The 16161-nt window shown below is 35.4% G+C and overlaps 1 protein-coding gene across 5 annotated transcripts in view; it reads right to left on the bottom strand.

Moving 5' to 3' along the window:
* Nucleotides 1-13619, bottom strand: part of LOC127865156 (protein mono-ADP-ribosyltransferase PARP14-like) — a 245098-nt gene extending 231479 nt beyond the window's left edge. For all 5 annotated transcript variants that reach the window (XM_052405047.1, XM_052405045.1, XM_052405049.1 and 2 more), the window contains exons 1-6: nt 13340-13619; nt 11900-12021; nt 8242-8908; nt 4026-4262; nt 3271-3543; nt 1509-1778 (exon numbers count right to left, since the gene is read on the bottom strand). In XM_052405047.1, coding sequence (XP_052261007.1) covers nt 1509-1778; nt 3271-3543; nt 4026-4262; nt 8242-8908; nt 11900-12021; nt 13340-13532 — 1762 coding nt within the window. In that variant the 5' untranslated portion in view covers nt 13533-13619. The remainder of the gene's footprint in view (nt 1-1508; nt 1779-3270; nt 3544-4025; nt 4263-8241; nt 8909-11899; nt 12022-13339) is intronic.
* Between the last annotated feature and the right edge of the window lie 2542 nt (nt 13620-16161).

Here is a 16161-nt window from a genome sequence, read left to right as displayed (position 1 = left end):
ACCAGATTCAAATTCAACTTTGATAATGTAAATTAAACATATGACCAACTCCCATAACGATTGTGTCATAAATGTGGCATCTATAGTGGTAACAAGGTTTCTCTATGACATGAATTTGAAACCTAGTATTTTTTGCAAGGTGACTCAGATTCTTAACTGTCTAGATATTCTCAAGCTAAACATTTTTACCACGTTCCATCAAGATTGGGTTAAAGGTATTTTGTACGATTAAACCTTATATCATAGTTTTTGTGTACAGATGACCCAGATTCAAATTTGGCCTATATATTGTGATGCTAAATGTTGCATCAAGATTAAATGTGGCCTCTAGAATGGTAACAAGGTTTTTTCTAATGTTGCATCAAGATTAAATGTGGCCTCTAGAATGGTAACAAGGTTTTTTCTAAGATTTGACCAGGTGACATTATTTTTTAAATCAACTGAGCCAGATTTGATAGTGGTTTAAATATTGTCACTACAAACATGCTTACCAAGTTTCAACAAGATTGGATGAAAATTGTATCCTCTAGAGTGGTAGCAAGTTGCAAGTTGACCTCCTCACAACCAATAACTCAGAACACATGAAAAACAACGCGGACATAACTAATCACAATAGCTCCCGTTTAGCTGTGCGGGCTCATTTGTGCTAAAAACACTGATAAGAGGATGGTGGTTCTTCAACTATGCACTTTTTCTCAATGTCCTGTGCCAATGTACATAATTTATAGCAATACTTTTAATATTAAAGGGGCCTTTTCACAGATTTTGGCATGTTTTGAAGTTTGTCATTAAATTCTTTATATTGATAAATATAAACATTGGATATAAAAAGCTCCAGTAAAAAATCAAGAATACAATTAAAAAAGGTAATCATCAGCAGGACTCGAACCACTGACCCCTGGAGTCCTGGAGTAAAAAGCCTATGACTTAGACCACTCGACTACCCTTCCGGACATACTACCAGATGTAGTTTATAGTTTATACAAGCAATCCTCGTAGTTTCCCAAAATATGCCAGCAACAACAGAACTCTCCAAATTATTAATTCATTTCGCGTTGCAACGCTTTATAATTTTCTGGGTTTTAAATTGTCAAACAATGCATAAAATGGCTATTTTAGAGCATGGTAAATGTTCAGTATTACTGTTTCCTCACAAATATCTTAACTAAAACGAAAATTTGCGAATCTGAAACAACTTTTTCAATTTTGTCAATTTACCCAAACTTGAAAAGATTCCTTTAAGAGAGTAATACTCCAAAGAAGAAAGATGACTTAAGGGCAAAAACTCTGCAAGTCAACGTGAGAGGGAGTTCTCATTCTTGTACTATGCTCATTAACTTCAAACCGTCTATAAGTATATTGAGATTCATTTGATTCCATTCAACACTTCCTGAGCTATGCTCTCAACAAAAAGTAAGACAGAGTGACAGTTGGAAAGACAAACAATGTGATTACTGTAGAATATGCCTTATTTCAGAAGCATAAAAACAGTTGGTTACAATTGGTACCATTGTCAGAACTGAAGGTAATAACAGCTGATGTAGACCCTGCATTCCAAACAACGTCCACCAACTGTATATCATTGAACTTTCTCTTGTTTTCGAAAAACATCTTGATATCGTCTTCATCAATGTTTTCCGGTAATCCCTTCACCAAAACTTTCGGTTGAAGTGGTTTTGAACTTTCAGGTTTCTGGTGTGTTCTGCCTTGAGGTCTCTCACACTTAAGGACTGTCCCCATTAATTTCAGTGGACACATATTCATTACACAATCAACATCTACAAATAAGAGAACAAACAGATCATATTTCTCAAATAACTGAGCAGATTCAAAAAGTTAGTTCTCAAACCGAGGACCTCTAAGAAAAAAAGAACTGATTCACTTACTACTCAGTCTTTCAGACAAAAGTTTTATAATGTATTATATATGTGATGTGTATGTACATTTATAATTTATAAAGGAAGCCATGACAACTTTCGACACAAAGATTTCACTAACAGTTTATCCAACGCCACAGGTTGAGATAGACAATTATAGTTGTGGACAGTGTGAAATATCACATTTGTGATTGCACTTTAAAGTAAAGAAAATAGCTTTGTCACAGACAAAACACCAATCACCTTAAAGATCAAAATTGTCTGATTAAGAATCTGCCTGACAATAAATTGTTTTACAAAAACTGACATAACATGCATATTCCCTATCATGGCGTTCAATCCACACACAGAGTTTCATCCACCTAGATCAAGTACTTGTATCGCCTCCTCCAGACTTTAGTTTTTACTTATTTTTGTAAGCATGGCAACCTTAATTTTTCTGTGACCAAACAAATTTTAAATTAATTGTTTGTGTAATCAAAGCAACAACAAAATTTGTCTGAAAAAAAACAAACATGCATATTCTTCATATCCATTCTCTATGTAAAATCCCACGTTTTGTAAACCTAGCTTTAAGTACTTTTTGAATTGTCACAAGATCCAGATTTTAGTTGCATCTTATTAAATTAAAGCAACCAAAATTATTGCCTAAAAAAATGCGCCATAGGACCCTCTATCCTCATACCAAGTTTCAAGAACCTACCTTAAGTACTTATTGAGTTATGGCAGGACCCAAATTTCAGTTTTCACTTATTTCTGTGAACAAAGCAACCACAATTTTTGTCTAACAAAATAAAATAGCATGCATATACCCTTATACCCTTTAATCACTTTCAGAACTTTGTCGGCCTAGCATAAGTACCTTTTGAGTTGTCCAAGCATCAATATTTTCTGTAACCAAGGCAACCACAATGTAAATGACCAAAAACTAAACTGAAATCTGTGCATATTCCTTATAATGCCCTCTATCTACATACTAGGTTTCACCAATCTACTTATAAGATCAAGATGTTAATTTTAACTTATTTCTGTGACCATAGAAACCACATTTTTTTCTGGCGCGACCACTAAAGTAACATGCATATTCCCTATTTGGCCCTGTCTACATGCCGAGTTTCATCAACATAACTTACGGTAAGTACTTTTTATGTAAATGCAGGATCCAGAGTATAACAAAAGCAACACTCACACATGCACGCATTGACAGAATTACACTAACCATTTCTATATCTCTAGAGTTAAACATGGTCAATTACGAAATCTGTGAACATGTATTTCTATATTAATCAAACTAAAAATCATTTCCTTACTCCATCCAGTCTAATGTTTGGATTAACAATTATAGTTCTTATGAACTGTTACTCTACACAGTACATAAATAAAAAAATAATACCATTCTGAGAACTGTAGGTAATGATTGCAGAACAAGAATCTTCACTGAATTTTACTTCAACTACTTCCACATCTTCAAACTTTCGTTTACTTTCAAAAAACATTCTGATGTCATCTTCCTCAGCTCCTTCAGGAAATCCAGTCACAATAATACTGGGTGTTGAATCTTCGATTAATTCCTCCTCTGGGTCATACGTAGTCACTTGTAGCCACTCAACAAATACTTGTGCTCCCTTCATTTGAAAGGTTCTCATTTCAATGAGAGCATTTGCACCTAGCAAGATATATGTCAACAAGTTAACTTTAAGGCAAGCTATTATTTACATCAATACCATGCAAAGCTCGATACGTTTTTATCAAACGATAAGAAAGAATATATTTAGTGAGGTTGAAAATGACCTCAGGCATATGGTGAGTTCTAATCAATATCAAAACAAGAAGATACATTTTTCATAATTCCACACTTAAGTTTTACATATAATCTGGTTATCCGAGTATTTACTGCATTTATGGGTAATTATTTTATGGAATAATGAACAATAACATCATAAAAGCATGCTTAATCATCAATAATTCCATAAAATATAATCATCTATAGCCATAATCATGACATTTTGCTTGCGTTGAACATCACTTAACTTGAATGTTTATACTATAAGAATAATCTAAAAAGTACTTATGTTAATACAGAGGATTTTTTGGGTATCAATTTCCAAGTATTTGCATTCGAAGTAAACAAGGCTTAAAAGTTATTACCTTCAGGAGACGTCATCTCTACCTCTGCACAGCCTGTCTTGTAGTCAATGACAACATTTGCTACTGACAATGAGCCCATCTTTTTACTTTCCAAAAACGTTACTACATAATCTTCATCAACACCACTAGGTAAGTGTGATAACGTTATTTTGGTCAGTGGATCTTTCAATGTTTTGCTTTCTTCATCTGTATCTACATTCTGTTTTTCCAAGTCTTCTACTTTCTGCTTAGTGGTATCTATAGAAGACAACCCATACATCACTTAATTACAAAAACAAAATGATAACAGTTGTCAACATTGTAATAAAATTATTGCAAAAACAAGAAACCTTAATATTCTCAGATATCAAAAGATTGTTTAATGCATGGAGTAATATATATGATTGTATGTAAAGCGTAATCTAAATATTTTGTGGAACCAAGTTTATGTTACAAGCCCCAATGACCTTGACCATTACCCCAATTGGTTTATCTAACAAATCAATATTCCTGACTAAACATCATACCTGAATGATTAAAGGTCACAGCGTTATCAATAGACATAAATACATGTAGAATATGCTTGTTTGCAAAATGTCAAGCACATTGTAAAGGAAGTCATTCATTATGTTGTTAAATAAAAAATTAAACAAGGGCTGTTTGTAAAACTTGCATGCCCCCCATATGGGATGTCCGTTGTAGTGGCAGCCATTGTGTGAATATGATTTTTGTCACTGTGACCTTGACCTTTGACCTAGTGACCTGAAAATCAATAGGGGTCATCTGCGAGTCATGATCAATGTACCTATGAAGTGTCATGATCCTAGGCAAAACTGTTCTTGAGTTATCATCCGAAAATCATTTTACTATTTCGGGTCACCGTGACCTTGACCTTTGACCTAGTGACCTCAAAATCAATAGGGGTCATCTGCAAGTCATTATCAATCTACCTATGAAGTTTCATGATCCTAGGCGTAAGCGTTCTTGAGTTATCATCCGGAAACGATTTTACTATTTCGGGTCACCGTGACCTTGACCTTTGACCTAGTGACCTCAAAATCAATAGGGGTCATCTGCGAGTCATGATCAATCTACCTATGAAGTTTCATGATCCTAGGCGTATGCGTTCTTGAGTTATCATTCAAAAACCATTTTACTATTTCTGGTCACCGTGACCTTGACCTTTGACCTAGTGACCTCAAAATCAATAGGGGTCATCTACGAGTCATGATCAATGTACCTATGAAGTTTCATGATCCTAGGCCCAAGCGTTCTTGAGTTATCGTCTGACAACCACCTGGTGGACGGACCGACACACCGACCGACCGACATGAGCAAAGCAATATACCCCCTCTTCTTCGAAGGTTGGCATAAATATGACTGACTATTAAAAACAAGAAACCGTCGGAGGCGGGTGACGCTCCCAAAAGTTTTTTTTTGTCACAATATTGCACTATATATTCAGACAAGAAACCGTCGGAGACGGGTGATGCTCCCCAAAGGTTGTTTTTTTGTCACAATATTGCACTATATATTCAGATAAAAGGAAACGTCTTGAGGGGCATAACTTTGGACAAAATAATACGATGGATGGTTTAGCAACTTAAATTTTTCAAAGGGCCATAACTCTCTAAATAATCATCTAACCAGAACCCACAAATAACATGTGCATCTCCTCAAGGTAGTTAAGCTTACCATAAAGCTTCATTGAATTCCAGTCAGTAGTTGCGGGGAAATAGCCCGGACAAGAATTGCATTATATGTACAGTTAATGGAAAATTTCAAAGGGTCATAACTTTGTGAAGAATCATCTGACTATAACCCGCTGACAATATGCACATTTCCTCTTGGTAGTGAAGCTTCTCATAAAGTTTCATTGAATTCCAGTCATTAGTTGCTGAGAAATAGCTCGGACAAGAATTGCACTATATGTACAGTTAATGGAAAATTTCAAAGGGCCATAACTCTGTGAAAAATCATCCGACCAGAACCGGCTGATAATATGCACATCTCCTCTTGGTAGTGAAGCTTCCCATAAATTTTCATTGAATTCCGGTCATTAATTGCTGAGAAATAGCCCGGACAAAAATTATGCACGGACGGACGCACGGACAGACGAAGTTGCGACTATACGCTCCCCCCAAAATTTTTGGGGGAGCATAAAAAGGTGATCGATTTTGCAGAATGTTATAAATGAAAAAGAGACAATCTAGTCAAGCTGTATGTATTAATAGAGCATTTTTCTGGATCATTGAGTCATATAAATGGGTCTTTTACATAACAAACCATGTCCACATACTTCACATATGAAAATCCCTGAGAAATTATAAAGTAACAGTCTTGACACGCGAAAATTTGACTCCACCCATAAATTACTATAACCTTGAGCTGTGTGAGTAACTCATGTATTAAGAAAATTGACAAATTGGTTATGTTTCATGAAAATTTGTCAAAGTGTATAGGAGATTTGTTGTGGACAAAAAATGTTACAGACACATGGACTGATTGATGGACAAAGGGTGTTCATAAAAAAACTTGTGGTTAGCCGAAGGACAAAATAAATGTTCTGTGCCTGTTTCATAGAGAGGAAAAAAGAGACTTCTATATATCCCCATTGAATGAATTTTGTTTATTGATGGGTGCAGATGTTTGATCTGGGAAATAACTGAAAAATAACAAAGTGTGGAAATAACAGAAAAATAACAAAGTGTGGAAATAACAGAAAAATAACAAAGTGTAGGGTTATTGTTTTTATGAATTTTCATAGTACTCATTGATATCTATACACCCTTGAAGTTTCATGTTGAAATTTTTTAAAGTAATTGAGATATAGCACTGAATACTTGCGTCATACAACAAAGCAAAGGGAAATAACTCTTAAATAACAAAGTGCAGGGTTATTATTTTCATGAATTGCAATTGATCTTCATTGCAGCTACACATACATGAAGTTTCATGCTAAAATCTTGTATTTGAGATATAACCTGAAAAGATATATCTCACAAAAATAACAAAGGGCAATAACTCTTATTTCAGAAATTGTAAGGTTATGGTTCCTGTGCATGGAACTTCGATGCATTTATATCTATACTCTTTATATCTATACACCAATAAAGTTTCATCATGTTAAAATCATATCTAGTTTCTGAGTTAAAGCCCTGAAAAAGTTGTGACAGGCTGAAAGACTAATGTATGGACAAACAACGCCAGAACTATATCCCTCCATGTTCGGAAGGGGATAAGTAAAGGTTATTACAAGGAAAACTGCCCCACTTTTTCGCACTATTTTGTCAACAGGTTCAGTCGAGATATCAAACTTACAAGTATTCTGAGCATAGTTTATGATCATTTGGAAAAAAGCCTTCTAGAGTGTTCATGTAAGGTGGCAATGTTTTTTAACAAACTGAAACCATTTTAAGACTCAGCTGCGATATCAACAGAAATATGTTTGAGCAACATTAAGGGTGATAGGCACACCATTTGTCTTTTAGAATGTTCACCAGATTTTTCTTTAATTTAATTCTGTTATTTAACCAACTAGTCTTTGTTTGGACCCTAGTTAATTTGAGTTAAAGAGCATGAAATATCAATTCAGAAATTTTCAAATTATTCAAGGGACATAATTAAGAAGTTCTTCAGATCTCGCTGGTTATTGTACTTGGCTTAGATGTTAAACCCAAGAAAATTGACACAAAATTTGATAAGGATGGACAAGGTTAATTTGACCCATGTTTTCTAAGACAAGGGCCATAATTCAGGAGTGCTTCATGCCATCTTGCTGGTTATCAAACTTGGCCAAAATTATACACCAATAAACATAATCACAAAGTTTCATGAAGATCAAATTTAAGCTGTGTAAGTTAAAGACACTCACGGGCAAGCTTAATTCAGGCAATTCTTTAAAAATCAAGGGCCGTAATTCATAAGTGCTTCAGGGGTCAGGCTGGTTAGCAAACTTGGCTGAGATATTATGCCCATACTCATTATCACCAAGTTTCTTGATGATCCAATTTAAACAGTTTGATTTAATGAGCGGACATCATTCTTGATGCCGCCAGCACTACTGCCCTTAAGCTGCTCACCATTTGTTTTCCAATATTTTTTTTAAACCTTCATACAAAAATTGACCCTTAACAACTGCGTTGTTTACTCCGTTAAGCAGGTCAACCTTATTAAATACATTTTGTACAAGTTGTATTTAGATAATTATCGGTTGATTTTATCACAACAAAGATACCTGGTTCAACAGATTCTTTGGTATATGCACCACTTTTCTCAGGAAGGATTTCTGGTGGCAGCTCATAACCAGATTGTTGTTTTTGTTGTAGTACCTGCTGTTGCCCTTCAAAATAAGCCTTCACTTGCTGGATGTACTCCTCGGAAACAGGTACAAATTGAAAACCATTATAAATAAAATATTGACCACTATTTGGATCATGATGAATATTTGACAGAAAAGTTTCATATTGTCCCATCTGTATAGGCCCTTGACCTTGAGCAAGCATCCCGTGACCTTGCCCTCTCTGTGCATTACCTTGACCTATGTTTCTATCACCATAACCCATATGTTCTTGCAATTGAGGAATTTGCTGATGACCTTGACCCATTTGTCCATAACCTGGATTAATCCATCCATACATCTGGCCCATTGGTGCATTTCCTGGACCCATATGCTCTTGTCCTTGACCAGCTTGCGAATGTGTCTGACCACTCCCTTCCCTAAAGCCTTCCTCCCAATGGCTTCCGTGTTGAGAAGCAAGATGCTTATCACTTGTACCTGTGTGAGGAGCTGACATTTGTGATGTGTAACCTCCGGCAGCATCATAATTCTGGTAGACTGTAGACTGACCTGCCACAGGACCCTGGGGATTTAACTGATGACGTCCTGTGGGTTTCGGGTTTCTCTGTAACAGCAACTACTGTTTATCACAACTAGGCATTTGATGTTAACAAAAGACTGCTAAATAAAAGTAAGACCATTTTTGCAAGACATGGTAACTACATTTCCCACACATTTTCAGGCATATGACCATTTAAGAGTAAATTCTATAAATGCATCGTTTTTAGACATTGACATATGCAAAATAAATTAATAATCAAAATAAACAGATTTATCATTCAGTAGTTGTAGTAAATGAGTAGTTATATCATCAGGTAGGGATGAAAGTACCACAAGTTCTAACAAGAGCTGTCAGAGGACAGCCAGCGCGCTCGACTATTTGAGTTCTCGACAGTATAACGTAAGCAATCATGGGGAAATTGTTCATATTCAATAATTAATTAGACGATCTTTCAAATTTTTGGGGGGGGGGGTTTGGGGGGGGGGTTGAGAGGGGGTATAATGTGGGGTGTGGTCATTTATTAGACGATCTTTCAAGAATAAAAAAAGGAAAAAAAAATTGGGGGGAGTGGGGGTGGGGGGGTTGGGGGGGGGGGTGAGAGGGGGTTATAATGTTGGGTGTGGTAATTTATTAGATAATGTTTGAAATAAAAATAAAAAAATTGGGGGGGGTAGGGGAGGTAGGGGGGGGTGAGAGGGGGGTATAATGTGGGGTTTGCTAATTTACGAGATGATGTTTAAAAAAAAAAATTGGGGGGGGGGAGGTTGGGGGGGATTCTAGGTAAGGGCGTGGGGTATTGTTTGGGTGAAATCCATTGTGGTATTCAGGTAAGTGTTGATTTGTCAGAGTATTAATAAAATGTGATCATAAATAAAGAAGTTATGGCAATTTAAGCAAAATGTTCAATTATCTAAGTGTAAAAGGGGCCATAATTATGTCAAAATGCTTGATACAGTGGTCTGCTCTTGTTTATAGGTTGTGGTCATGTTGGTAAACAAGTATGCAACTTATAAAAGCAATATGTCAAAGGATATAGGAAAAATTTGGGGTAGTACGCAAACTTTAACATAGATTTATCAATAATATGCATATTCTAAGTATAAAAGGGGCAATAATTATGACAAAATGCTTGATAGAGTTGTCTGCTCTTGTTTATAGGTTGGGGTGATGTTGGTAAACAAGTATGCAAAATATGAAAGCAATATGTCAAGGGACAATGAAAATAAATGGGGTAGTACGAAAATTTTAACATTTGCTGCATATTCTAAGTGGAAAAGGGGCCATAATTATGACAAAATGCTTGATAGAGTTGTCTGCTCTTGTTTATAGGTTGGGGTAATGTTGGTAAACAAGTATGCAAAATATGAAAGCAATATGTCAAGGGACAATGAAAATTATTGGGGTAGTACGAAAACTTTAACATTTGCACGCTAATGAAAACGGAACGGAAACGCCGATGCCGGGGTGAGTAGGATAACTCCACTATATATATTTCATATATAATAGTCGAGCTAAAAAAACAAATGTGCCTACCTGATACAAAAATGAAATTAACTGTTCTGGACATATTTTGTGATGTTTGGGGAGAAAATGTGGCTTTCAAACCTATTTTTGTCTTCCCAAAAATGAAACAGATCTAGGCTAAGACAAACATTTTATCCAAGTTCAACACAGATTTGACACTTTTGTTGGCAAGAGTTCCCCACCACTGCAAACTATTATCAAATAGAGATAGGGCATTACTTCATATTGTCCTGTATCTGTACTGTAAGTATATGTAAGTATGTATAACTTTAAATCAAATGAAAATTTGTTACAGCAGTATTAAACGTTATTTAAATTTAACAGAAGCAATCCCAAGCCGTTTAACCTCTAGTAAAAAATAATAGCTATAAACCTAACACTGCCCGTCATGTATATGCCAAGTTTAGTTTTAGTTTAAACCTATTTATTTTAGCCTGATTGCATCAAAAGCCTAGGGCTTATATAAACGCTCTCGAGTCCGTTTCCTGGGCCTAGAACCAGTGCTTGGTGTCTTTGGGGGAGATCTAAAGAACGGACCCACGGTGGGGATCAAACCCATGACCTCCCGGACGCTAGGCGGACACCATATCTATTACACCATAGCGACCTGTTTTTATGCCAAGTTTCATATAAAGAAGTTAAACTCCAGATGCTGAAACAGTATTGCATTCATGATTATATGTTCTGCACATTCAGGAGATATTAAAGTTTGACCTCCAGGGAAATTAAGAGTCACGAATAATCACGTCATCACTTTAAATCATAAACCAAGTTTGTCATCATATCTTATGAACTAACTTTTTGACTAAGTTGAACTGATAAAAGGTGGTACAGACTGCAATTGCCATTTTTCATTCAAAATGTCATGATCATACCTTCTCCCTATTGAGGTATATTAGTGATAAAAAAATCTGTTTTTAAGTGACCTCACCTTTGACCAATAAAGAAATGCAAAAGGTCTGCATATTCTGATATGTTCACCTTTATTAGTAAACCAGGTTTCATCTAATATCTATGGTACATTTTGAGAAATAACAGGATTCATTTTAGTTTTCAAACAGAAATGACATCCACAGGGCAAACCTACACCTCCCTGTGGTGATTACAAGGGGACTTTGTCCATTCCAATAAATACTAGAAGAAGACATAAAGTATAGGCAAACAAAATGTCACCCACTTCATTTATTATGAATTTTATCAAATAATAGTCTCTGTTAGAATTTCTCATCATGTCAGAGAACTGTATAATATGAAATAAGGTAAAGCATAAGAAAATTTTGCTGCCAGGGTTGGGGCTGTTTTCCTTACATGGTATAAAAACATTTATATAGCAAAACTGTTGATAATTATGCCATATCAGGAAAACTGCCCCACTCTGAGGCAGCCACTTAAATGCTAAAAAAACTATTGTTATGTACTAACTTCTGTAAAATTAAAATGTGTTTGAAGTGTAATTAATTTCCAATAAAATTTCGTTCATAAGACATAGACAACCACATTTACTAGATTGAACAATACATATATACAAACCGGAACTTGTGGCAGGGTCCAACTTGACGGCAACTCGCATTCTATTGAGTCCTTAAATTCTACTGTTAGACTGTCCCCATTAGAGTTGATCTCAAGAGATTTGCTTTTAAACTTTTTTGCATCTGAAAAAAAGCACAGTAGGTATTAACAAAAGCATAATAGTCCAAGTGTTGCAGTCTTGACTTTCTCATATTTGATGGTACTCTTGGCTTTTGTTTATAGAATAGACTCATCATTGTAATGAAGTATTTTGAATTACAATTTAGCACTTCATCAAGATATTTATTTATCAAGGATATTTCAACCATATCGCTGGTTACATGCTATATTGCAGATAATGTTCTGTTCAACTACTTGTTCTCAGGTACATTTTGGGATCATTTTAGTCTATGAAGCTTTCTTTTGAAAGAAAAGGGATTCATATCTAAAGTTGTTGTAAAGTGTTGAATATCATATTGTAGTTTTAATTTTTTGTAATTGAAATACAGCATTAAAAACTATAGGAAGTGGCTCTTTAGCACAAACACTTTACTTGGGACACAATATTTAGGATGTGTAGACATGTCAGGATTGTTGTAAATCTAGTTCTTATTTAATTGTAATGGTTTAGTTTTTGTTTCTTCTAAAGTAAAAGGTTATAATACCATCAAAAACATTGATATATATATTCGAAATGTGTGAATTAATTAAAGACGTTTTGCATACAGGCAAGCAAATGTGTGGTATTTTGTAAAATATTACTTTTGGGTAGTGCCACATTTTTTAATATTACTCCAAAATAGCGTGGTGTCCATTATTTTTAATCTTGTTGTTTTACATGAACACAAAAAAGTACATGTAAGAAGTTAGGCACATTTGATTGTAAGCTACTAACAAACACAATTTCAGATCAAAACCTGTCTAAAAACTGGTAATTATGCATGAGCGGTTCTTTGTATTTATAAGGAGTAACCTTGACTCAACTGAAAACACTTAATAGGCCTTAAAATATCAGATGGTACAGGGGCTTAAAAAATTACACCAGATTCCCCCATATTCAGGAAAAATGATTTTTTTTTATTGTTTGACTTTCCAGCGTATTCAGCTTAAATATTTTCATGAAATCTGTTTGTATTTTCAGAAAATAATATTAAAAATAAGGACCAGTATACAAAGGCATGTAAATACAAAAGTTGATGAATTTATTTCGCTTCTTCCCATCAACAAATGTATTTTTTATTTAAACTATTATATCGTTTTATTTTATGTATTTATTTTTAATTTAAATAATGAATAACATCGCAATATGTTTACTCCAAATTTTTCTACTTTCGATTTCAAAAACGAAAGTGGACTGCGTAAATAAAAAAATATACAGAATGTATACAAATCTCAGGGTGAAAAACCATGTAATTAACAAAAGAAAATACGTTTTTATTAAAAACATCAAGGAACACTTACATAATTCCCCCTCTAGTTCCAGAATCCATCGTTTTAGATTTCGGTTGGCCTCCGCCCCTGTAACCTCTTCGATGCGAACGACATTAACGCCGTGTTGCTGTTGAATTTCACGTCGAAGCACATCGGACCCGATGTGTTCCGGTACGCCATGTAGCGATATACATTTCAGAAAAATAGTCTCTTTAGCTGTCATTTTAACGTGTGTTTTGGCATTACTCAAAAGAGACTAGTTAACGTACATCTCGTCGACGTCCAAAGCGCAAATGATTCATGGGACTTTTGTGAGCAATTCCTAACTTTGTAACACGCATTCTGATTGGCTCCCATACTGATTCGCTAAGGAAAAGAAAATCTCATTGGTCTTCGGATAGTCTTTCTGAAAATTGGACGTTTGCTTTTACTTTCGTTTTAATTATTACATCAAAGATTAGATTAGTTTTCTTCTTCTTTTATATTAAGTGTAGTGCTCCTCGGGAGCATCGACGCACTTTGACTATACAAGGAGTCTGGGGTCCTGTCATTTGGGGAGATCTACATTGTTACGGAATCCTAAATGTGCGATCGCCTTGTTATGGATTGATTTTAAAGTCGATACTGTACAGTTCGAAAAAATGTCACAGCCGGCAGGGTCTCAGATTGCGTCAGACAGAGACTTAGTTTATCCCTTGGACAGGGGATATGGGTGGCAAAAACCCCTAAAAAACCAACGGCAGCGAGTCATTAAGCTCCCCCTAATTGAGCTCTATTAAGTTAATCGGTGGCAGGGGTGGAACACATTCCGTGTCTCCACATATGCAGGCACGGATCGAAGGACCTCATAAATTTCACAAACACACGCACACACACGCGCACGCGCACGTCTGAAGAACATGGACGTTATTATACTTAACATTACACTAAATTCGATTGAACAAGCATAATTGTTATATAAACATCTACATTATGTACACGCTAATCTATGAAATTTGGCCTTTTACAATCAATATTGCGGTTTCTTTCTGAAAATGCACGAATACGATCTGAATATTTAAGATTTTAAAACTGTACAACGACATTGTGATTTTCTGTTGTTTTTTTCGCACATTTTCATTTGGTATAGTATTTTTCAACCAAAATCAAAGTTTTACAAAATATTACCGACCAATTAAAGATTCTCAGACATTACACATTGCTAACCATCAAAATTTGTCTCCTTAATTTGACTAGCAGATCCTACTTACGCCACATATCAAATTGATCAATTGTTATACGGGTACTTGGGAATTCGGTACCTACCAATGGGAGCGAGTGAGCGAAAAGTATAATAATGTTTTATTTACTGTTTCGATAAATCAAAAGCGAGCGCAGAATTAAAAGTTATGCGTGAACAACCAGATACACAGACATACAGACAGACAGACATATTCCTATTGGAGACTTCGGCGCGTGCGCCTAGCTACGGTGCAGAATGAAGCAGACATACTGTGCGCCTAGCTACGGTGCAGAATGAAGCAGACATACTGTGAAATCCCCATCCCCAATTAAAGTTGTTGTTTTTTAGATCAGAGTTTATTTACAGGTCCTACCGGCCTCTTCACGAGGTCTTTAAGGTCCGACCTGTCCCAATTAAAGATGGTTCATTCACAGTTATATACCCCATACTTTCACCGCAACACATCTTCCAATGTTGGAACAGAAGGGACAGTTACATGAACATTTATTACAAACATGAAACCATAGTTGTATTTGGGCAGGATCCGATAAGGATTCATAAACTACCCTAACACTATCTTAGAGACACAGCGGAAATACGTTGGATCTAGAAGATACAGTGAAATTATGAGTATTTTGTGTTTCAAGGGAGATAATTATATTTCACAACAACGTTATTTCCGTTTCCTGGGATCTATTAATAGATACTCGTTCACAGTCGATTGTTTATATATATGGAGAAAGATATGCGTGAACAACCAGATACACAGACATACAAACAGACAGACAGACAAACAGACAGACATATTCCTATTGGAGACTTCGGCGTGTGCGCCTAGCTACGGTGCAGAATGAAGCAGACATACTGTGAAACCCCCATCCCCAAAAAAGATGGTTCATTCAAAGTTATATACCCCATACTTTCACCGTAACACATTGTTGGAACAGTTTACATACACAGAAGGGACAGTTACACGAACATTTATTACAATTATATATATATATATATATATATATATATATTGAACAATTGTGTGGTCCAATATTTGTCATTAGATGTCCGTTGTTGTTATTAAATTTCAAGAATGTTTTTGTTTTTTTAAACATATAGACTTAATCAATATGAATAAAAAAAATCATTTCTTCATTGAAACTGTCGGAGGCGGGCCAAGATGGACTGATGCGGGCGCTATGAAAGATTTAATAATAAAGATGTCATTTGACGATTTTTAATCACGGCAAATCAGACGAACAACTGATCAATTTGTGGTGACCAAAGTCTACTCATGAAACGGACTCGAGATTGCCTCAATACACCTAGGACTTTTTGATGCAACCGAGGTAAAATAAATAGCTTAAAACTAGTCTGTTGCCATTTCATACGAGGAATTTTACTTTACTTTAATGGTGATCTTTCAGCGTATTCAATGTCTTCATTGTTTTGCTATTTTAGTTTACACCGATGAATGCTGATTATTTGAACGTGTGTACATTTTACTTAAACAAAAATAAAATGTTTCAGAAACATCAAATATTTATATCTATTATGTATTCGAAATATGACGAAACATGTTCAAGCGAGTTGCACGTAAGTATCCGCGCATTTAGTTGTCTATACATACATGTACGCG

The sequence above is a fragment of the Dreissena polymorpha genome, chromosome 1 (assembly GCF_020536995.1).
Source record: "Dreissena polymorpha isolate Duluth1 chromosome 1, UMN_Dpol_1.0, whole genome shotgun sequence".
In the NCBI taxonomy this organism is placed as follows: Eukaryota; Metazoa; Mollusca; class Bivalvia; order Myida; family Dreissenidae; genus Dreissena; species Dreissena polymorpha.
The sequence above is the reverse complement of the archived record's forward strand: the minus strand, read 5'-3'. Positions and strand labels throughout refer to the sequence as shown.